Genomic DNA, 25,444 nt, shown 5'->3' with positions numbered 1-25,444 from the left:
TCACCTGAAGAGTTTAAGGGCTGTGGTCTCTAAGTTAAACAGAGATAAGATTGTTAAACAGAGATAAATGCAAGCCAGATGAGCTACAAGTTTATTTGCATTGTAAAGCCTATAAGACAGTTTTGGCATAAGAACAAAATAAGATTTTGAGAGAACAGAGCAGAGAGAGACAAGAGTGAAAGCAGATTATGGGAATGTGCTCTAATCTCCTATAATGATGAGTTATTCAACACCTGTATGCAGTTAACATGCCTTACTTGGCTCTTATTTCTATACTGTCCTGTTCAGTCAGTATTAATGCCTGTCTGTGAATGTATAAGGGTAGTATGGGGATTTGAATACAATATATATACAGTATAAACATATAAGATTCTGGGTTATGTTTTGTTCTTATTGCATATGTAGCAACCCATGATTTATTGTATTATTGCGTAGTATTAAAGACAGCCGGGGGACAAGTAAAAGCTCAGACTCACTTCTTCTGTCCTGTCTGCATTCCCTGGGCTGCACACGTGTAGTTTCCAATCTGAGCACCGAAGCGTACAGCCATGGCCACATCGCAATCGTCCACAGCCACCACGGCAACTTTCTCCTCAGATGGACCATGACGGAGCCCAGTACGTCCAACGTGAGGCTGAAAAAAAAACAACAGAAAATGTTTGTGTTAGGACTTTTTCCTGACTTTACAATGCATATCATTTTATGTTGTCTTGTACCATGGATGTTTTCTATGGTGCTGCATATAACGTGAAACAACTGATCAATACCATTCCGGCCCATTCTGAGCCACTATTTCATAACAGCATGACCATAAAAAGGATGTAGCTACTGTGTTGATCTAATCTTTCAGACATAGCGTGAGGTGTCTGTTTGCCAGGCTCTGGAGACCAGCCCACAACTCCACAACGTTTAATTGGATTAATCCGTTAAAACGCAAGTAATAAAGACACACCAGACAAAGTGTATGCCATTCAATGTCAGACAGTTCTCTAAAGACTTGATTAAGGCAGCAAAATCTTGCATTATTATACAGTAACACTAGCCAGCTTGTTTCTTTTGCTTTGGCAGTATTTAATTTTCCTAATTTACTTCACGTCAGCTGATGCATGATGTGCTACTTAGATTGCAAATGGAACAAAGTGGGTTAAAGGCAACATTAAAGAAATCACGCAATTTCTAAAAAAAAAAAAAATCGTATTTCTGTTCATAACATTCAACGATAAGTTCAGCTAGGATTAAAGGATTTCTTAGTTTTTTATTGATAACCATAAACAGTTCTTCAAAAAGAGGAAGCAATTAAGCTAATATATTTGCTAGCATTGTGGTTTCATAATAAATGCCCACAGTCTTCACTGCCGAAGCTAAAATCAGAGAACCAGATAGCATTCCTATAACTATAACACAACATGTTTCTAAAATGATACTTTCAGATGAGAGTGTGATTAAGTTGGCTCATGAAGAGGACATTCTATGTTTGGAGAAGCGTTGATGTCTTTACTTCATTGACAAGCCCATGCATTAATATCTTATGCTGACAGGCGCCAAACCTTACTCACAAAGCCCCACCTGAGGGCACAGATTCTGTTTTAACAAGTTAAGCCATTGCTGTCCAGATATAAATAAGCAGATGATTTTTTTTGCCCTTTGCTGTGACAGAAGAACATTTTGAGGGGTTTCAGTTTGACAATTCAAAGATTAGAATATCAGATTGTCATGTGGTGCTCTTCCTATCACACCCTAGCACAGTGGTAATAATGTCTTTTGTGTTTCTTGAATTTAAATAAAGACATATTAATAATCATATAAATTTTTTGACCCTTTCTGATCTCCCACCTGTCTCTTATACTATGTAGTAAGTTCTGTATGACAAAAAGTAAATTTCCCAACATTCTAATTTCAATATTCAAGCATTTTCCTGTTTGTGGTTTCTATATAGGTGTAAAATACTGATAAAGTGAAATCGTTGCATGTAACGTGACTTATTTGCACAGCAAAAGAAATTCATCACACCTGCAAAGGCAGTCTATTGAAAGATTTTCCATTATAAACTAATAACAAAGCCTACGCTGCAGTACTCACGCAACACACCTTTAAACCTGGCTCATAAAGTAGTAATTTAGATGTAATGTAGTAGTATCAGCTTGCCTGTATATAAAAAAAAAACAGAGATCTCCAGCATGATTGGATTATTATGATTTAAACACATGATTTCACAGGATATTTGAGTAGACACTGTCACACAAAATAACATAACAAGCGAGGCCAACGGACGCACGAAATACACACGAAACATACCGTCATCTTTTTAAACTAGCCCTGCAGAGCTACCAAACAGGTATTAAGGGCAACGTGGAGTGTGCAGATATTATATATTATAAATATACAGAGACTCTCGTGTTTTCTCCTCATTATAGACATATATGAAGTAGATGAGCTTAAATAATGCCTTCATTAATAGAAAACTGTCACTTATTGCTCTTGATAAGGTACAAACATATTGGAAATTGCATACTAAATCCTATTCTCTCTGTCTGTCTGCCTGTCAACCTTCTCCTGACAGTATGGCCTTGAGGATGTGGTTTCACTATCACTTTTAGCCAGTGAGAGAAACTCGATCGTTAAACGCTCACCCAGGCACGCTAAGCCCTCTAAGTGTTTTCACCACATCAGACCAGCTCTTAACTATAATGAGAAACTGATGGTACAGCTGTCACAACAGAAGAATGATGGCAAATGTCAAATCAACCAAGCAAAGGACTGGAAGTTGTCCTGATTCCATACAGACATTATGAGTATGAAAACATATTAGGAAAGAAGTCTAATGACATTTTTAGTGACAGGCCTCTTTTTTGAATCTATAATTTCCTCTATCTCCAAAAAATCACTGTCTCCTAACTTCACATGAAGTAATGCATTGCATATGTATAAACTCCTCAGGAATGGGCGGTATGTAGACTGCAGTTCCTAAAGATAAGAAACAAACTCGGCTTGGCTGCTGCTCAGGTTCTGTTCTCCGTCAAACAAAAAAGGTGATAGCTGAGATTGACACAGTGGTACATAGACAAGCTCTGGTACATAGATAAAAATCTGACAGAGTCCTGCTTTAAATTTCTCTGTCAGCATTTTTGTGAATAAGGCATAGCCATTCTTTAATGCCACTTAAGTTTTCATAAGCCTGTTTTCTCTCCAGGATAAAACAAAGGCGTCTTGAAAGAAGCTTCTCTAAACGATTATACACGGCTGTTATACATGGCTATCTCAAAAAAAACCAAATTCCTTTATCTGCTCTATGAGAGCCTGTGCTGAAGATTTTTCTCCTCATATCAGTGCTGCTGAATGAAAAGACAAAAAAGCACAAAGAGAGGTGAGCAACCCAGGCTCACGGGTCGAAAGAAACACAGTGATTGAGAACATTCCTGCACTCTGATGCATGCACTATGGACAGATTCCAACTAATCAAAATCCAGACACTCTATCTTGCTAACAACCGTCGCTGTAATTTGTGTGTGTGTGTATGTGTGTGTATCTGGAGAATCACATGAAGAAGAATTGTTTGAACTATATAACTGGAAACAGATGATACAACAAAATAGCTATTATTCTGCTTACATGCTGAACATTCTTATTGCGTTGAGAAAGGATTTATTTCAGGTCTCAAGTCGAATCTGCAACTAGTTAAGACTAAAATATTTATATCTTTTATTAAGGCTCAAAAGGCTTTATACAGAGCTCCTTACACTAGACAATTAATAATGAGGTGAGCCTGTACTCTTATTTATTAACCTTGCACATCTTCGATTCTCAAATTAGTTAATTAATTCATTAGTCACACAGCCAAAGAAACAATTTTCTGGATTAAGAAAGAAACAAATCAATAGCACGTCAGTAATTTCATATATTTTACACATTAACCATTGATGTTCTCATATTCTTGTATTATATCCTAGGTGACATCTTTTTTTTTTACTTAATAACAACCGATTCTGAAATTGTGCAGTATATGTAACAATTGTTTAAATAAACTCTGGTACACCTCCAGTGTGTTCAGTTCACTGTCTCAACAAAAGGTATATAAAACAAAAATATCTCATAAAATAACAAACTAAACTGTACATGTTCGATACAGAGTTCAGTACTGAGATTTTTGCTGGTTCTCCTGAATACAGTGTAACTACTGAATTCGAGGTTAAACACAGATTAAGAATTATTTTACATTCCCAGTCATTTAAAGTGATAGTAGTGATTGAGTATTAGCGATGATGCTGATATTATAAAATGTGGATTTAAGAACTTTAAACTATTTAAATGTGCGTTTATGAATACTAATGTTTAATATGTGAGCCTCTTTAGGTAAAAATATCACAGGACAAAAAAGATAGACTGCTGTTGAAAACTGTAATTTGTGCAGTTTAGTGTATAGCAATAAAAAATATATATATAAACAAACAAACAAATAAATAAATAAATACATTTTGTATCTTTCCTATAGCCCATCATATGCAATACTAACTCTCAATATTACCATATGGTAGAGCGAGACCTTAAATACACAAATAATACACCTTTTACTGGCATTGTGTGAATAACAGCTGTGCGTTGCTTTATATGCAAGTATGACAAATAAAGTCTGTCCGTCTGGCTCTTTCAGAGAGTGTAAGCACCTCATTCTGGCTCCGATTAACTGAGCAGGGGGTCTCTTTTGTCTGAATTACATATGTGTTATAAGGAAATGAGGGTTAAAGGGAAGGTCATGATTTGCACTCCTAATAAAGACTTGCTTTCAGACTACAGATTAGGGTTCTCCTTTAAAATTTATCTGGATAAATTTTGATTTACAAATTGTGTTCACACATATTTTAACATCAAAATAAATCAGGCTTTGGGCTCATTTTAGCTGTGTTTCTAATATGTTATTAATGAGAACTGTCTCTAATAAATAAAACAATAATACTCCACAAATTAATCTCACACCAGATCACAAAATAAAAAACATCCCACTATTTTACCTATGATAATTTACTTAACATTTAAAGCTAAGAGAAATTTAAACAAACAAACATCTTTAATCCTAATTTCACTCTTAATTTAATATTTGATCTTATTCATATTTGAGGTTTAATAATCAACACTAATTAGAACCTTGTAATGATGTTTAACAGATGACAGCTCTTATAGCTTCACAAAAGTCCCATTGAATGAGCTCCTTCTGACATTATAAGCACATGGGCAGTTAAGAGATTAAGATGTATCATGTAAAATTTTTGTCTAATTACACACATAACTGGCTTACTGTATGGCAACAAAAAATATTGGATACAGATCAATTCAGCTAATATTTCTGTTAAACGATGTACATAAACACATATAATATAAAAACACTTGTACGCTTGAAACTGAATATGTCTAAAACATGAACATTTTTAGGTTTAATGGATCTTTGATACATCATTTTCTTGATACAGCCTATCGCCTTGCCAAGATATATTTTTTCTTCTGCAGTTAAGACACTAACCAGCTGCTGCTTAACTAAATTACAGCATTAATAATAATAATAATAATAATAATAATAATAATATAGTAATATATTATATTACTATATATATATAATATTATTATTATATAATAATATATATAGTAATATATAGTAATAATATAGTAATATATTATATTACTATATATATATATATAATATTATTATATAATAATAATAATAATAATAATAATAATAATAATAATAATAATAATAATAATAATAATAAGGGGGGAAATGTTAATTAAACACTAACTAATCATTCTACACTTCAGCAAACTGAAGAATAAGTCCCTGGTGTAACTAAAGCTTTTCAGTAGCTCAGGGCTATGAAACATGAGCCATTAAGTATTTCAATACATGTGTCAATGCATGTAGAAGGGTATTACATTTTTGGATGTGTAATAAGAGGGTCTTAAGGCAGAAGAAGCATCAAAGAAAAGGAAACAAGCTGGATCTTAAAAGCTTCTTCCATAAAAGGAAATAAGAGGTAACAGCTGTAAAAAAAAAATAAAACCCACAACATGATGCTGAGAGCTTATACATACTTTCCTAACCTCTAAATTGGATTTGTGGTTATGAGTTGCTGGCTGAGGAAAAAAACGTTACAGGAATTCACGTTTATTTAAGTTTATTACAGTCAATTTGATATCCAAAACGGCATAGTTATAGCATGTCTTGCTGATCTCCTTAACAGCACAAATGATTATGAGCATTAGACTATGTATTAATATATAAAACTCACTATAACTTATATAACTATTATATTAAAATTCTTAATTGTTTTATTTGGTCAGAGTACTTAATATGTGGTTATTTGATAATCTCATGATTATTTACCAAAAAATTAAACAATGAAAAAAAAAGAAACGTTACTATGAGAATGTAATATTAGCCAAAAAAATATCAATACTCAATAGCAGTAGTAAAGCACAAATCAGTCAGGTCCTCCCTACAGGCCTACACACACACACACACACACACACACACACACACACACACACACACACACACACACACACACACACACACACACACACACACACACACACACACACACAAACACACACACACACACAAAACATGCTCCAGGCATGGTTGTAATACTTACTTAGATGACACTTAGATAACTATTTCTAACCTTTTTATATATCTTAAAAAGTGATTTTTAAAAAACAGCAAACTCGAATCAATTAACCCTGAATGATTTTGATTTAAGAGCGAGCGATCCATATGTGTTTTCTAACAAAGCTTCACAAAAAACATCATTTGTTATGCAATAATAGAAATATATAAAAATATATAAATACCTAAAATTGGAATACCTCAGTTAAAATGAAATGGAATATTTCTATTAGGATTGTTTTACCTTGTTGTAGTAATGTATCCACACGGTGTGCCACTGTCCATCGCTCACTCCGGCAGGTACCAACGGTGCCACTGTGGTCTTACTCTCTCCTGCAGGCAAGAAGCATAAAGAAACAACATTTCTTACAGAAAGCAGAACACAGTTAAACTCTAAGTTATTATTGTTGGACCAAACCCAACACCAATAACAATAAAGTCATATTATGAGTGCTATCATGAGAGCTGTTGGTGTAAACATATTAATCACAGGGAACTCTGTTAAGCTCCTAAAAATATCATGCTATCCTAGCCACAAAAAAAAAAACCTCAGGGAGTGTAATGATATTGATGGAGCTCTTCCAGTTCAGTGGAGGCAATAAGTGAATCATTACTGAGGACATAATGAAAATCCTGGACCTCCCATGAGAAAAACTTAACTAATGTCCCATAGAGCACTGTAAAGTGTGTTAGCAAATGTTTACCATGTATCCTATTTCATTAAGTTGAGGCGATGGTTGCAGAGAAAGGACTAGACCTTTGACCTATACAAGGTATATCATTATAGCATCATACCAAAATGAAATTGTTATTGAAATTCCTTCATTCCCAGACTGTGAGATGTTGGTGTTTGAGGAAATGCCTTTCAATGCCTTTGCTGTCCACTACTGTCCACAACCGACCCTTAACTCTCTGACAAACATGGAATTCACCTTCTCACACTCAAGGACAGTAGGGCAACACATTCCATTAATTTATCCTTTGGAAACAAATCCAAATGTTAAAGAGACAGGACGAAGATCTGGAGGCATGTTAACTATGTGCCACCCAGGAGGGCTGGAGTGAATAGGGTGGAAAAACAAAAGAAACAGGTAGATAGAGGATGTGTGTTTCTGTGCTCTTTGACCAGCTGCTTCCTTTGGCAGAAGGCCTCCACACACACACTTAGTCTATGCGAGGAGAAAGAAAAACAAGAGAAAGTACTTCTCTTACACACTCTGGACAGTTCTATGCATTACTAGTTTATGGATTAGTTTATGGTTTATACTTATGAAAATCTGTACCTTAAATTAAAAAGAAATTTTCTTATGATCCCCTTTTATACACAAACCTGTTTAGGAGAACTTTTAAAAGCAAATGCCGAAATATTTCATTATTCTCCTCATCCAATCATATTCTTTCTCCAAGTTTCACATGGTTGTTCGTTGTTAGATTAAATTCTCTGTTCATGTTTACTTTTATTTCTGTTAGAGTGAACTCAAATGTATATGATATTACTACACATTATCAGCATGTTTCTCAATTCCTTTATACGACTAACACCTTTTTAGGTGTTATTGTTTCTACTTTTTTTATATTCACTAATATTCACTAAACCTGTCCTTAGGCAACACTGACAGTGAATTGGATTATGGAGGACTTCAGCTGCCTGTAAAGATGTGTATGTTTTTGTTAACATACTGTATGTGACAATGACAGGACAATCGGCTTTTTATTCACATGCTATGACAAAATACATCTCTCATTATTGTACAGTGTTGATCAGTGTTAATGAATTAATTTAAAATACAGCAATAGATAATCACAAACACACACACACACACACGCACGCACACACACACACACTCACTCTCAAGTGCATGAACTCACCAGCAGAATAAGTGACTTGGATTTGCTCGTCTACAATCTCCACAGCGATAAAGTCATGCTTTTCGTTAAACCTTCCGTTATAAAGTAACAGCGCATTTCTCTCTCTGGTGGCAAACCTATGGAACAAAAATGTAAATGTTCAACATATTGCCAATACGATTTGGATTGGAATAACAGATAAAGAACATGATGCATACAAATCATACTAGATCATCACGGTACCAATGACTATACAAATATGATTTCACTTGTATGATAAAAGACCCGGATCAGTTTTATGAACAGAATCCTGCATTATTAAATAATATAATGAGGGATGAGGGGGGGGAAGAAAAAGGAAGATGAAACAGGAAGTAAAAGAAAGATAAAACGTGAAAACAAAGCGTGTGCTAATTGTGGTAGTGACGAGGTAACTGATGGAGAAATCACTGGGGAGAAAGCTGACCTCCAGGTGTTTGGCAACTTGTGGCACTTTTGCAGGTCACATGGGAAGCAATAGACAGAGGTGTCAGATAGCACCTGGCATAAGGGCACATTCACAGGAAGCAGGAACAAAGATCCAAACCACACACTACTTCCTGTTTGCACGTTAGCCATGGAGATCTGATTAGAGTGAATTTTAATGTGAATTTATATCTGAGGAACAGTCGAAAGCTCATTCTGCTGCAGCAGCAAACCAGCAAGGGAGGCATAGCCACTAGTTGATGCTTTTTAATTTACTCCACACATGACTCATTAGTGTCATTTGCAGGAAATATAAAGCATTCATATCAGAGCTTTCAACATGAAAGGTTGAATATTTAGGTCAATTACATTATTCAGTAGATATTATAACAAAGCAGCTTTTTAGAAATATAAAAATCCAGGATATAATTTATACATTTCAAATTCATCCCGAACAGTTCATGTCTATTGGCTGTAAGAATGTTATACAGATGTGTTACTACAGTGTAAAGTTGATTAGCCCATCCAGGTTCCTATATCCAGGAATTAAAGTGGCTTCATTTCCTAAATAGGCTTGAGTGGATCCTTTTTCATGGCTTGAATGGATTCAATTTTACTTTTTTTGGAACCAAGAACAGCACCACAATTGTACATAAGAGTGTATTATATTTCTCTTTCTAGCCTTGCAGATTCATCATTCATTGTTATACCAAGAGATTATATTTACTTACACTTGTTTCTTTGACACATCCATAGCATGTCTGGTTGTGACTGAAATTTGGTGGTTCATGGGAAATATAATGATGGTGGATTACTTTCTTGATTTTTTTTCTTTTTCAAAATGACTCAAAAAGAACGATTAAACTGCTAGCTATCAACTAGCACAGCTTCTCGGTTTATCCTGCTTGCTGTTTGGAAAAGAAAAGGCATGATTGCAGACTTAAAACTCTTTACTTAAAATAAATAGGAAGCACAAATATCTATTTCAGTGAGTGTGTGTAGTTTTGCCCCAATGCTATATGACCCAGCCACAATATTAGTTTTAGACCAGAATTGTTTTATGGTTTTGTCATGAACAATGGACAATTAGTACATTTTTACAATTGCAACTACAAATTGAATGCATTGTTTCTCTAATATATGTAGCACATTTAAACATTTATTTTGAATCACTCTTGTAATAATGAGAATTTTGTGATAGATATTAATTTTTTTATGTTTATTAGTCTTATTCTATTACTGAGCAAGATCTACTGTTCAATCTATTTGCCTGAGGTCAATTTTAATGACCTGTGAACATGGACAGGCAGCTGGCGACCCAACGTGCCAGAGGTACTCACATGAAAGACAGTGTGAAGTGAAACCTCTGTCTCAGGCCCCTGAAGGTGACGAATGCATTCCCAGGAAAGCTGCGTGTGCTGATTTGACAGTAAGGCTTCTCAAACTCTCCTTCCGGACACTGGCACATAAACCCCCCAACCAGCAAGTCCACACAGCGACCTCCATTCTTACACACTCCTGTCACACAGCGGCCCGATCGAGTGCTCACCTCGCAGTTCTCACCTGGAACAGAGACGAATATAGCATGAAGTGAGATGACACAACTTGATTTCTGAGTTGAGGCCAAAAAGACACACGCAACAAAGTATCGCATTTCCACACAAATAACGACGAGCTTGGCAGAGAAACGGATGGAACGGATGTTATAAATCAGTCATCTTTATAATTCCATTTGTTTGTTCATACAGGCCCTAAGAAACTAAAGAATTAAAAGTAAATAGCCCTATGACTAAATTAAACTGAGAAATCTCTTTTACAGGCATGAGTACACCCTGAACCAATGTTTTTCTTCCCTCCCTCTGTCCACACATCACAGTCAACACTGCGTCCAGTGACCCAAGCTAACCTCTGCTCTTAATCAAACACAACACAACCAGCCTGTAGCCCAAAGGCAGAGTGATAATAGGAACAGCATGGTGGTCTGGAGGACACCTGTCAGGCTACAACACCCCCATTCTGGAAACTGAGATCTCTGAAGAAGTGATGACAACTCGCTAATGGAGGAAGATGACATCATTTGCAGTTTTTGTTCTCTTATGAATGAATGAGTTTCTTTGGGAATTCTTTTGGCTTTTGTTATTTATATGAATGCTGTGTATGGGACTATGTTAAAGAAAATCCAGGTGCAAGATGAGAAATCTTTTACGGTTTGATGTAGCTTCTACTAGACTGGGAATGGTGAAGACTATTTGCCACGTAAGACACGTAAAGTCAGCTGCAACAGCGTTTGGCAGTGAAACACACTTGGAGGAAATAGCTATCTACCCTCTTCCACATACATGAGCTAATACAGTGGTACCCCGCTTATCGACTGGCTCGGACATCGACCTTTTCGCTTAGCGAACAGTTTTTCGACCGAAATTTGCACCCGCTGAACGACCAAATCCCGCTTATCGACCTTGACCCAAGTAACGCGAGGGGAAGGATCTTCCCAGTCTCGCCTCAGCCTTCATGGAGAGAGCATCTATCGTAAAATTAACTTCAATTTGTGAACAATATTAGTGTTATTTAGCGGTCAATATAACAATTAAGTGCGTGTATATAGTATATACAATACTTTGTTTAAAGTGTAAAGTCTCCTGGCAGTGAGGGCTCATCCTCCTCCAACTAACACCACCACTCGGCCTCCTCCCGCCCACTCCATCAAGCCATCACTGCGACTTAAGGAGTAAGTACAGTACAGTACAATCATTTTTTTGGTTACTTTTGTAAAGTTTTTAATTTATACTTTTTACTGTATTATATACAATATTATTTATGTACCTGTATTATTTTATGTATTATTTAGTATTAATGCTGCTAAAAACGAGGCAAAAATAGTTCATTATTGGGTATTGGTGGAGGTCGGGAACGGGTAATTGGGTATCCATTATTTCTTATGGAATAATTTCATTTGCTCTTTGACCTTTTCGCATTTCGACAGGTTTTAAGGAATGGATTAAGGTCGATAAGCAGAGTACCACTGTAATTGGTTACTGATCCCTTGGGGAGACTATATCATTCTTCTCAACCAGAGCGCATGGCCAGTTTTTTTCTCTTGGGATTCCAGCCCCAGATGGCTGTTGCATTGTCAGGATTTGAATCAATAAAATGTTTTGTGTTACATAACAATATAACATGATGAAGCTCAAAGGATCTTACTGTGAAGCTTCACTGAATCTCTTATCTGAGTTTTACAGGTTACAGTGTGTGTAAGTGTCAGTCATGCTTACTGTTCAGTATATTTATATAGTCATTAAATGTCGTAGCTGCAACTAAAAGCCATATCTATCTTAAACCTCAGTGAACAGCATCAGTATGTTAGCAGATGAATGAGTTCAGGGACAAATTCTAATGGACCTGAGGGATCTGTTACACAGTGTTCATCCTCTGATCCTGTATTACAGATGCAGACTCAGTAGACTCGCTATTGTGCACCTGCCACCTTACGTTGACAAGATTTGGGCCTTGAGCAAATATGTGTTAGGATGCACACGGTAGGTTCCAGGGATGTAATGACCCAAATGCCTGTTAGATAATCCCTCGTTTCAGAGGAATTACAGGGATATATTACATGGTAATGAGAGAAACACAGTGCAGGAACTACAGAAGCCACTGTCAACACCTCAGAATATGACCACGGGCTATAAGAGGAACACGGCCTCACTGTTCTTTAGAATGGACATGAAATCCGAATCCATGGACAACATAGTTGTCAAAGTGGGTGAAAGATGCAGGGAGGAATCTCCATGACTTATGTTAAAGGTATGACAAAGAATTCTCGAGAGACATTTCATCTAATAGAGGAGAATCTGGTGGGTCACGTTTCTACATTATTAGACGTAACGAGGTTCTGACAGAAAGCGTTGAAAAATCAACTGCACTCACTGTTAGCAAATAATAATCCTTTAATCCGTTGTTGCTACAAGTTGAAATGGTTTATCCAAGCAATGTACGGAGTCTATAATGAGTGAAAATACAAAACTGTCAGTGTTCTAAAAGCAATGAAGAACAGAGTTGTCATACAGTGAAACAAGAATCACAATCAACTCTCTCTTTCTGTTAGTTAAAATGTTCAACTCTGATACTTTTCAGAAACTGGTCCCAGATCAGAACCAGATTCAATAAGTAAAACATGTAAGAAGAAATTCTTAAAAAAACAACAGGCACTCACCTGTAAAATCCTCAGCGCACTCGCAGGTGTATCCCCCTTCACGGCTACGGCACCTCCCGTTGTTTTTGCACGGTGCAGAGTAGCACATGTCTATCTCTGTCTCACAGTAATCTCCAGTAAAACCATCTGGACAGCGACAGCGCAGGCCATTTACAGGTTGGATGGGCCTGAAGAGAACCGTGTTGGAGGCCACAAAGGGAGCTGAACTGTCAAACTTCAGCACTGATACACACTTCATGTAATTCTGACAGGGCTCACGCAGGCAGATGTTGTCGTCGAAGGGGAGGACGTGCTGTGAAGAAATGAGTGTCAGCAGTGTGCGGTTCAGGTACAGCTGCTCCTGGAGCTCCTCTGTGGGGTAGAAGCGACCATGAGTGCCATTAGGCAGCAGGGCTGAGAAAGTAACATTGAGGATACTCGTGTCTACGTCTGTGTCATTCTGGACGTTGAAGATGAACACGCCATCGCGGCTGGTGGACAGCACGGCAGCTACGCTCTCTGTGAACAGGCTGAGTAGCGGAGACAGGAAGCGCTCCTGAGACATGTTCTCCAGTCGCACTGTGATACTGTTCGTCAACATGTCGTCTGTGATGATGGCAACACGAAGAGTGCAAACAGCAGAGACATGATGGAGACCGTCTGAGAACAAAGAAAGAACAACACAATTCTGAGACTTGTATGAAATGACTGCATACTTAGGAAAAACATCAAATAACCATGTTATTATATAATTAATCCAAAATAATGGCTGCTAAAACCTAATATCATGTACAGCAGAGACAAATATGGTGACATTGTATTTATATTTGTCTTTACTTCCTTACAAAGTTTTAATGTTTTAAGCTTTTTTTGCTTTTCAATTTTATCCAGCACATAAACTCATCTGTCATATTCATAAACTAGTTTAAAGTATAATGCTAAATGGTTTCCTGCTAGAAGTTATAATCGACAAGTGAAAGTATCCCTTACCTCGAAAAAATATTTAGTGCTGGCTAAAATCCTATAAGACAAAATTATTTGGGGTTTAAATATAAAGGTATAAAACCCAGCATAAAATATGATGAAATGCATATGATGTTTGTGAAGTCTGCTGTTTTAAAACTGCCCAGTCGATGCTCTTAATCGAAGATGAAACAGACAACAGCAACGGTAAATCTTCAAGCAGCACTTCACCATGTCCATTAACCCATGAGAGCATGTTACATCGACTAACAGCACCACAACACTTGTCCTCTATTGTGTGTCTGTTGTGAAGGCTTTGTTCGGGTCTAGTGTATTCTTTCATCTCTCCAGTTTGTCCCTGTGTAAAAGGGCTCCACTACTCAGTTGAATGAAGTGAGTTATAATTGCGAGACAATGAGGAGACATTTCCACTCTATCACGCTGTCCTATCACATATTGTCCGCTCAGTCAGCTGCACTGGCTGAGAAAAAAACCTCACCTATTTTCACCCTCAGCTCTAAAATATGTTATCATATTAACTCTATAAAAATTGTGTTCTCACAATTCACAATAACAGAAATATTTTTAAAATTCAGTCCCATTTATTTTACTGAACTTAGATTTGTTTTGCAGGTGAAGCAAAGGGTGACACACTGGTGCACTGCATGGTACCAAGGAACAGAGATGATTTTGTCATTAGAAAAAATTTAAATGGCATAAATCACAACTGCGCCATCAGCAAAAATGAATCTCTGTTACAAAGCAATAAAGTAAGTACAAAATTGTTTGCAATGTATTTACAATGTGTTTGTATTTTTAATTGCATGTGCATTAAAGTCAACTCTTCAACTCTTCTTCTATTATCCTGCACTGAGTAAAGTGGGGTTTTCTCTCTCTCTCTCTCTCTCTCTCTCTCTCTCTCTCTCTCTCTCTCTCTCTCTCTTCCATTTCTCTCATGCACTTGCCAATAGCATGAAAATTAATGGTACACAAGCAGATTGTATTGACATGGACAAAGTTTTCCTGGGGTCGGATATCAGCTAATTGCACGGTGAAAAGTCCAAATGATCCAATGCAATACACAAGAGCGCAACATTTATAATCACATTTCGATGATAGAAGGCTCACAGATAAATTCTCTCTTGTGGTAAGGTGATGTGAAAATGTATTAAGACACTGCTTTTCTTACAGAGACATTCCAGGATACGTGCTTACTGTCTTTAAATTCACTTTCCATTCCTCCCAATAGTCAATAAAGAAAAAGCCGTGAACACATTAAACACAAGTGTGGTCTTGGCAATAAAGAGGCTGTCCTGTGTCATGGTGAGAATGCTATTAATTTGTCAGTCACTAATGTCAAAACAACTATAGCTTTAAAACACGTTACTGCCATAAAACACAATTCATATAATTCCCAAGCCCTCATTCTAGAGTTAATGTGCTTTAGTGTCCCGAAGGAATGTCGTCATGTTATATAAGAGGTAGTCTTGTGTAGCTGGAAATTCAGACTGATGGCAGGTTCTCTGGACTCCAAAGCAGCATTTATTGGCCAAGAACCACCCGTGTTCATGTGACTGACAGGTAAAGCAACCAACCACAGTTTATTCTGTTTAGCATCATGTACAGAAAATAGTTCATTTTTAATAAAAATTGGACAAATTAAGTTATCTATACCGTGAACTTCATATCGTTTCTAAAACAACAGCTTTCTTATTCCATGAGGGATTGAGCACCATGACTGGTGGACAGGTAAAACAGTCTGAAACTTCGGAAGCATTACCAATTTTTTGCTATATGCTTCAGACGTTCAGCCAACAGGTTGTGAGCATGAAGTCTGAGGCTGAGACTATGTAAGAGCCAGTGTTGCACATGTTAGCTTCAGGATTTCTTTATCAAATTTACCTTCATCAGTGCACCAATCAATACACAGTAGTAGTACAAGACCTGTTAGACAAATACAGCAAAAATTAGCAGTCTGCAAATCAAAGAGTTTTGCAAAACTTTAAACAGACCCTGAGACAAAGTTATTGTCCTCCAAATTTCAAGAAGATGTACCTTTAAATAACCCAGTCATGAGTCTGTGGTGATTGCAATGTGTTGTCTGGCTATTTTTATGTTTTGACCACAGCCTGCTTCACATTACTAATTCAGTCCCGTCTGCTTTATGCCTGTTTGCATTTACCTGACAATTAGCCTGCATCAAGTTTCTGAGTACTGCCCATCCCTTTGACCTGTCTGCAACATCGACTTAAATCAAATCGGAGATCATTTCTTTTTTTGCAACTGTTCACTTTGTGATACAAGAGTGACAACAGTGCGCAACACTTCCAGGTGTGCTAAGTATACAAAAGCAAAAGCTTCATCCTAGCAAACAAAAGTACAAGTATAAATAAATAATGTTTAAATAATTATAAGACCTGATAAGAGTGATGAGGAAAGAAAACTACCATCTATCACAAAAAATAAACCCTAGCGACAAATTTACTGCCCTTTCAGACTCAGACAAAAAGAAGTCAATTAGCATTACTGTACTAGCTAGCTAATATCATCACATCTTGAATGTGTTATACTTTAAATATAATTACCAACTACCATTACATGGATCGGTTACTCTGTGGAAGATCTGTATTTTTTTTTTTTTTGCCTCATCTTTCTCTTCTCTATAAAGTAGAGTTAATGATCCCTATTGTGTATCTTATCTTAATAGAAATGTTTGCAAAACTGCAGTAAGATACATAAAATGTTCATCTTTCTTACAGTCATTTCTGTACCATTAATATCTGGTGTATTTCTGCATTACATGCCTTAGTGAGGACCCAAGAAAAAATTTGTTAAAAACGATTGCAAATGTCGTCTATTTAACAAAAGCGTCCCCTAAGAGCATTCTAAACACACGCTATACACTATAAAGCACACAGAGCAAGACAAGTGCCATGCACACACTCTGTATCCGCAATGAATTTTAATCAAGACTCATTCCAGTCAGACCTATGAGGTAAAAAGGGAAAAAAAAGAAGACAAGGATCAGAACTGCATCCTGAAATGCCTGGCATGTTAACTGTTAAACAATATGAAGCTTAATGAAAATGAATTACAGGCTTCCTTTATGGCATTTCAGCTGATGAGCGTTGACTCTGTAAGATCTATCTTTCCTTGTAAGAGTGCATCTCCTCTCACCACACCTCCAACTCACACCCACCCACACACACACACACACACACACACACACACACACACACACACACACAATTATTTGTTGTAAGCGATTTTCAGCAGTTACATTTCATTCCTAAGTGCCAAAAATACACAAGTAAACAACTCTGATTCCACATACTGGTGGGAAGCTGAAAAGCCAAGATCATGGCTGTCATTTAGAAACACAAATCAAGTATTGCCAGACATACCCTTCTTTCAGGGCATGATCATCAGTGAAGCCTGACCTAAATATGTTTCGTACTGTGCCAACTGGCCTTCATAATACAATGAGCACAGTGACGAGTGAGGCCCAAGATTACACGCTGCTAGAAAAGCTGTCAAAAACTTAACACTATATTAGAAACAAGCAATCAGAAGTTATGACGGGCCAGAAACTCGGAAGAGTGGCCAAGATAAAATGCCAGATAAGCTTCCTTAAAACTTTTTAGTACATCTTATTGTTGCAATAGAATAATGACATACAAAAATTGTCTATAATTTAAATACCGGAACACCCCAAAAAGTCAAAATATTTTTACACATAACAAGTCAGTTCCATTTCAGACATTTGCTTTGTTTCATTATGTACTGAAAACCTGTCAGTTCTATTACTCTCCTAATGTCTCTCCTCTACATACAGGCTTCATTCATTTTTCAGACATATTAAAAACCCCATGCTTCTCCTCAGCATGGCTTCTGTGGAATGCAGTAAAGGTGCACTCAGAAAAACTTAATGAACAAAAGTGCTTTCCACAGAGTGCACACTCTAAGTGCTTTGTAATGGAGGCTGTGCCTCTCCAGACTGTCCTCATGAATCTGTTATGGATCTTGTTAACGTCAGCACTGGCAGGCTTGCTTCTTGCACAGCATGCAAGAGAAGCAGTGCCATGCCACAAATTTCTGCCTTAACAGCAATAAGTGGTGCTGTTTATGGGAATTTCTGTTTATAGAAACAATGCAGCGTTCAAAGATAGGATGATGAGTTGGAGTGTTAAATAGGTGTGAAATATGATATATTAATGTATATTAAAGTTTATGAGCAGTGACCAAAAAGGAAAAGTTGTCTACTGGACCTCCTGAGTTGAGATTTCTTACATCACAAGCCTAAGAAAAGTTGAATGTAGAAACAATGGCTAAACAGGGATATTTTCCCAGATGCAGCTCAATTAAGAAATAGATTTCTGGTCATCCTTCCCAACAAAGTGTTTCTGCTTTACTTGAGTGCTAACAGTCTGGCTGAGTATGAACGTAAGCTTGAGGCCCCACCCTAACTACCCTAACTAAGTTTCAGGTTCACAATTCTTAAATGATGTCTTTCAATGATCCAGTAATCCTGGTTGCAATGCAGAGCACAATTCCAAGAGGATGCATCACAGGAATTAAAAACAACTCGGAAGCCAAATCATTACACTGAGCCAAAAAAAGCATTGCAGTACATAAAGACAAATTCCCTCCTTAGCCTGAGGAGTGCAACGCTTTTCTAAAAGCGTCATTGTGTCCGTTGTAAGTTGTTCTGTAACCGCTTTATATAACCTTAAGTACAATCACGACTTAACTAGGAAAATTCTCATGTAGTAATTAACAAGGAATTAAACCTCATAACTTTACTGCTCTTGTCACCAACTCCCCCCCCCTCTCTCACACACACACACACACACACACACAGTGTTAATGTGAATTAACTTTCACATGTTTTAAGCATGTTTTGCATTTTATAAAAATCAATCCCTAAAATGCACCAGTTGCTTCCTTCTGTTTAATGGTTTGGTGGTGGAATGTGGAGCTGAGGCTTTAATAACAAAAAAAATCTAATACTCATTGGCCTTTGTACCGGTGCAGTCCCGAGAGAAGTCCCTTTCTGATCTCTGTCAAATATTACATGGTATCCAATGGCAACCATTTGTATTTCATGTGAAAATGAAGCATAGCCATTGACCACAAGGGCAACTAAGCTGCATTACATAGCAGCTCAGACAAAAAATATAGTGGCAATCCACCACTGCAGTCAGGACCACACTTAGTCATTTGAATTAAATGTTGTCTGGTGTTGTGCACAAAACAAAATGTCGTGGAAATCTCTTTTTAGTCAGTGTCTATCAATGCATGCCGTAGCCAAATGTGAACATGTTAAGGCTAAAGGCTATCTGCTATTGGCAGGATGAGCTCCTGATAATAGTCTAATCCCTGAGACAGCAAGTGAGATAGAAACACTCGCCTCATTCAACAAACTCCCTTTCTTCAAGTTCTCAACACACAAACAGCTTTGTCTTCGGAGAGAGAAATCTGCATGGGGACAATGCACCCCCCAACCCTTGTGTAAGGAACCCCCTCTTGTTCCTATCGCAACCCCCTCCGTCTCATTCTTCACAAAAGGGGCCCATGCTCAAGACCCAGAGAATGCCTGAGAGCCTCACAAAGCTCACTGTCTCCATGCCAACAACAAATGAGAGAAAAACTTCTGAATCTCCTTCATGGACCTTCCTCTGTAGATGGCAGAACAGCCATGGAGGATGTTCTGGTTCTGTAGGCATCAGACTGAGGATCAGCTTGTTTAACCAAGGCCCAAATGGGTCAATGGAATAAATAAACTGCCATGATGCTAAGAGATGGATTTAGCAAAATATTCCTCACATGATTTGATTAGAATGTCCAATCAACTGCCAACAAACGATAACAATCCATTCTCAGATGATTAAGCGATTAAGATAATCTTCAGCAGGATATTAGGAAGAAAAAAAAAATAGCTGCATGCATGAGGACATGCTTTTCCATTAGCAAAAAATTAAGCAGTTCAGAACTTGTCTTACTTTAGAAACATAGCTGATGATTTGAATTATATCAAAAGCCCTGCAGATAAGAATGAAAAGATTAAGGATTATAATTCAAACCATATCCAAACAATAAAAGCTTTAGCTTAAATAAAAACAGGAGCTAAATTCCTAAAAAAAAAAAAACATAAGTACTTCAGATTTTTGAAGTTATCCCTCCACACCACACCAGACCAGAATGGCAGTTATGAAGCGCTAGGCAAAAGCGATAACTATTAGAATGATGGTAAGAAACAAAGTACAAGATAGCAATAAAAATGAAATACGTATGAGAGGTAAAAACAGCAACTCTTTAATAGCAGCCGATAGATACTGTGGAAATAATTTCAGTCCTTATTCTTAAATACGGGATTTACAAATTAGTCCCTGATATTATAAAGGTTATTATGAATTATGTATTCATTCATTTTGTTTTCTTGTTGTATATGGTACTTTGAACATAAAGACTAGAATCGTGAAAGAGATCTGACTCCATTTGCTTGTGTTCTCTTTCTCCAGAACATGCACCTATTCCAGTAAAACTTTTTTCCGATTTGCAGTCACATTCTCTGGTCAATTTCCTCCAAACAAATAAGGGCCATGTCCAGCATACATTTGCCTGGAACCACAGACACTTGTGTTAACAAACTTTATGCCTCTAAAATAAACCATAGAGTGAAACGGAGCTCAAACCTCCAGACCAGATTTTGAATAATGAGTCTAATAAATGAATAAAAGTATAAATGATCAAATAAATGTGGGCTACAAAGGCCAGTATAAAACATGTTAAACAGCAAAATATCCTTTAAAAATAATGCACTAAATAATGCACTAAATAGATGTTAAATATCAAATGAAAGCTCTGTACAGAGCTCCATGTACGTCGAGTCAGCCAGTCGTAATGTTTCTTGAAGAAAGAGCTGTGTGAAAGTAACAGAACAACATGTGAAGAAAAGAAGTTTAAACTACAAAACTAACCTTCGATACAAAATAAATCTTGGATACCACTGAAGCTCTCGTGAATTATTATGTGAAAGATGAGTAAACAAGTCATTCAGGGTGGACTTATTTCTTTAAAGACGACAGTTAGCACAGTGTGGAATGGATACAGTTTAATACACAAATCACATATAATCTGGCTAATGAGAGTGTTTTCACGTGACATTTGCAAAGACTGTAAATAGTAAGTACATTTTATCTTAGTGTTTTCGTTTTTGTTCTTAAAACATAGGTAGGGCATTTGACACAGCTGTTTAGGACATAATTGCTCTTATTACTTAAATTGCCTGCCAACGAATGAGAAATAGAGTGATTCATACAAATGTGGCCCTTCTGTATAAAATCTGAGGCATTATAGGATAAATAAAGTATATAGTCTTACCTGATACAGTCACTCTCATAGCAGCCTCCAGGGGTCTGTTATTGTCCAAGTCTTTGCTCAGCTTCAGATCTCCTGTGTCTTTGTTTAGAATAAGCAAATTGAGCTCATTGCCCTCTACAAAAGTGAAGAGAAGCTTATCAGACACGTCCGGATCACGTGCAGGTACCTTTCCAATGACACCTACAGGGAAGCTGTTGGATTTATTGGTGATGTAGTTGTTAAATATTATCTCAAAATCCTGCAGGATGGGATAGTTGTCATTAACATCGACAAGGCGAATGTGTACAACGGCCCGGCTGACCAGTGGAGCAGATGTGGCCTGAACTACGATCAAGTACTCCATCTTGGTCTCATAGTCCAGATCAGTGAGAGCAATTAGATCCCCATTAAAGATGTCCAGCTGGAAGATTTCAGGAACATTACCCTCAACAATCTGATATAGGATTTGAGCATTTGTTCCCTCATCAGGATCTGTGGCACTGACACGTGCCAGAGTGGAACCCACAGAACTGTGCTCCTTCACATAGATATACAACTCATCCTTTTCAAACACAGGGGCATTATCGTTAATGTCTTGCACTGAGACCTGGATATCCACTGCAGCTTTCATTGGGGGAATGCCTTTGTCTACTGCAAAAGCCTTGAGGTTGTAAGTGGCTACATTTTCCCTATCCAACTTCCTCGCTGTTCTGATTATCCCTGAGTATGGCTCAATAAAGAAATCACCATCACCATCATCCCCTCCCTGAAATGTATAGCTCACTCTGCCATTTGAACCTGAATCTCTGTCAGCTGCAGAGACCTGAAGTACACTAGTGTACACAGGTGCGTCTTCAAACACAGTGCCTTGGTAGATAGCTCTCAGGAACTGGGGTGCATTGTCATTGGCGTCAAGCACTATGATCTCCACATAGGTGGTATCAGACTTCTGAGGAATGCCATTGTCTTGAGCGATGATAGCCAGAGTGTATGAGGCTTGACCTTCATAGTCAATTTCGATCTGAGTTGTAATGGCACCGGTGTCGGGGTCAATTTTAAACTGAGGCACGTTGTCCTCCATCACATAAGTAATGCGTGCATTCTCACCAGTGTCTTCATCTGTAGCACTGATAACTACAACTGTAGAACCCACAGGCTTATCTTCACTCAGTAACACTTGGTAGTTAGCACTCTGAAACACAGGCCGGTGAGTGTTGGCATCCGTAACATTGATGAAAATCTGCGCCGTGTCAAAGCGCGTACCGTCTGAAGCCGTTACAATGAGAATATATTGCCGTTCCTGTTTATAGTCCAGTGGCAAGGCTAAAGTAATGAGCCCACCACCGCGCTGACTGGTGATGGCAAATCTATTCCGTGTGTTCCCACTTGATATCTGGTAAGTTACCACACTGTTCACATCCCTGTCAATGGCTGTGACTGTGAGCACACTGGCCCCCACTGGAGCATCCTCATTAATCTTCAGATTATACAATTTCTGTGTGAAGGTGGGAACATTATCATTCACGTCCAACACTTTTACACTTACACTGGCTGAAGATGACATCACAGGAACTCCATGATCCCTTGCCTCCACACCGAAATTATAAAACTCAGTGGTCTCTCTGTCTAGCTCCATACTGACTGTAATCCACCCTGTACTGTTGTTGATGATAAAGGGAAAGCTAGGTGATGTGTCTGTGAGTTGGTACTCCAAATAAGCATTGTTCCCTGAATCTGCATCAATAGCTTGAATATGTATCACAGAGTAGCCAATGGGAACGTTCTCCAGCACTGAAGCTTGAAAAGGTGTGCTGACAAACATAGGAGCATTATCATTCACATCCACGACCTGCACAACAACCATACCTGTGCTGTTAATGAGAGGTGGCCGACCACCATCTTGGGCTTTTATCCGCAAAGTATACTCCCTGATCACCTCATAATCAAGAGGGTTAATGACATCAATGATGCCTGTGGGGGAATGAATGTAGAACTGTCCCTTTACATTCCCACTGATTATACTGTAATGCACTTTAGCATTATTTCCAGCATCTTTGTCTGTGGCCTTGACCTGAGCTACCTCAGAGTTCATAACTACATTCTCAAGAACTTGAACAACATATCTTTTCTCACTGAACTGAGGAAAGTTGTCATTCTCGTCCTCCACAGTGATATGTACTGTGGCTGTAGAAGTGCATGGCCCAGGATCTCTTCCTTGGTCGTTGGCCTCCACTATGAGCTGATAGTGAGAGCGGACTTCTCTGTCTGGACGAATCCTGATTTTTACTAAACCATTCCTTGGATCAATTTCGAAGACCTTGTTCACCGTAGCCTCATTTACTATCTTATATATCATATTGGCATTAGAGGGAGCATCTCCATCGGTGGCTCGGATTGTCATCACCTCAAAACCTACCTCAACATTTTCCCTTATGTTAACCCTGTACTCAGTCTGCTCAAACACTGGCCTGTGGTCATTTGTGTCACTGACTGTGATTGTGAGATAAGCTGTTGCTGACCTCCTTGGTGTCCCTTTGTCTGTTGCCATCACTTTGAACACATGGGTGTCTTTAACTTCCCTGTCTAATGACTGCAGAGTTGTAATGCCACCCGTCTCTGGATTGATTTGAAAGAAATCGTTAGATCTACTGTCAAACAGAGCTTCCATGTCATACTCCAGTATTCCTGCATCTCCATCATCAGTGTCAAAGGCTTTGAGTGTAATTACTCGGGTTCCAGATGGCTCATTCTCCGGTATGGAAACCTGGTAATTGGGAAGCTGAAACTGAGGAGCTGAGTTGGCGTTTCGTTTTTTACGTCGAGTCCATGAGTCCCGCAACCAATGCTGACTATTCTTGAACAAATGTAGAGTATAGGTGGTGTCAGTAGGCATGTCCAATAAAGTGCTCAACCCCTTGGGAATGAATTCTTTGTGGACCTTTTTTCCACCTCTTAAAAATGTTCTTTTTTCATTCCAGGCCCCTTTAGAGCCCCATTCACCTTGGGGTGTTGGATAGTCAGTTCCACTATATCCCATAGTGTGAGGTCCCTGCATTCTAAACTGCAATGTTACCCCCAAAACTAGCACAATTTTCCATGAACTTGGCACTGTGCAGACAAATCTGGCATCATGATGCAGACAGCGCTCAGTGGTCAGGTCTGTATTCCCAGTGTTTGTGTTTTTCCTCATTTTCTCCTCGCAAGTAACTCGAAGCGTTTCCGAGTCTCGCGTAAACTTCGGTAAATGTTTATGTATAACCGTGGACAATGTGCCCAGGTTCAAGCAATCCCCATATCCAGAATGTAGATAAATATATGCGTCCGGTTTACGCTTCGGTTTACCTTTCCTTCTGTATTTCATGTAGCAGTTCTGACCGTGAACAAACGTGTTAAAATGAATCAACACAAAGTTTTCCGATGTTAATGATGCGACCCTTAAGTACAGCGGGACTGCGCGTTTGGCAAAGAGCGAGCAGTGAACTTTACGCGCGAGAGTCACGACTCCATCCCGTCTCCCAACCGTCACACAGGGTCCCAGTGACTTTGGCGTTAAACTCCTGTCTATTTTGTAAATCCATCCTGGTCCGAGAGACGCGTTTACCAGCGTTACTCCAGGGTGAAGGGACTCCGAAATATGTAAATCAAAGCATACACACAACTGGACACGAAGAAGTATCCCAAACCAAATCCATTTAATTAGTTCTTCCATTGCTCATATCTTAATCAAAACAAGTTAAGCGATTAATCCGCGATTGGTTAAATATCACATATAAAAAGCTAGACGAACTCCACAAGTCGCCGGCGGAATGCACCATGCTGCCATTAGTGATGGACAATTCGTGAACGAACCGTTGCTTTCTTCTCAAACGACTCTTTTAAGTGACTGAGTCGGACGAATCGGTTCACACGCACGAACGAATCTAAGAGCTAAATCAATTGAATAATTTAAAGTGACTTAT

At 38.1% G+C, this 25,444-nt stretch overlaps 1 protein-coding gene across 1 annotated transcript in view; it reads right to left on the bottom strand.

Moving 5' to 3' along the window:
* Nucleotides 1-25,343, bottom strand: part of celsr1b (cadherin EGF LAG seven-pass G-type receptor 1b) — a 46,894-nt gene extending 21,551 nt beyond the window's left edge. The window contains exons 1-6 of the mRNA XM_027135355.2: nucleotides 21,507-25,343; nucleotides 13,182-13,820; nucleotides 10,309-10,531; nucleotides 8,525-8,640; nucleotides 6,900-6,988; nucleotides 477-634 (exon numbers count right to left, since the gene is read on the bottom strand). Of these exons, the coding sequence (XP_026991156.2) occupies nucleotides 477-634; nucleotides 6,900-6,988; nucleotides 8,525-8,640; nucleotides 10,309-10,531; nucleotides 13,182-13,820; nucleotides 21,507-25,194 (4,913 nt within the window). The 5' untranslated portion in view covers nucleotides 25,195-25,343. The remainder of the gene's footprint in view (nucleotides 1-476; nucleotides 635-6,899; nucleotides 6,989-8,524; nucleotides 8,641-10,308; nucleotides 10,532-13,181; nucleotides 13,821-21,506) is intronic.
* Nucleotides 25,344-25,444: the final 101 nt, after the last annotated feature.

The sequence above is a fragment of the Tachysurus fulvidraco genome, chromosome 17 (assembly GCF_022655615.1).
Source record: "Tachysurus fulvidraco isolate hzauxx_2018 chromosome 17, HZAU_PFXX_2.0, whole genome shotgun sequence".
In the NCBI taxonomy this organism is placed as follows: domain Eukaryota; kingdom Metazoa; phylum Chordata; class Actinopteri; order Siluriformes; family Bagridae; genus Tachysurus; species Tachysurus fulvidraco.
This window is presented reverse-complemented; position numbering and strand designations above follow the sequence as displayed.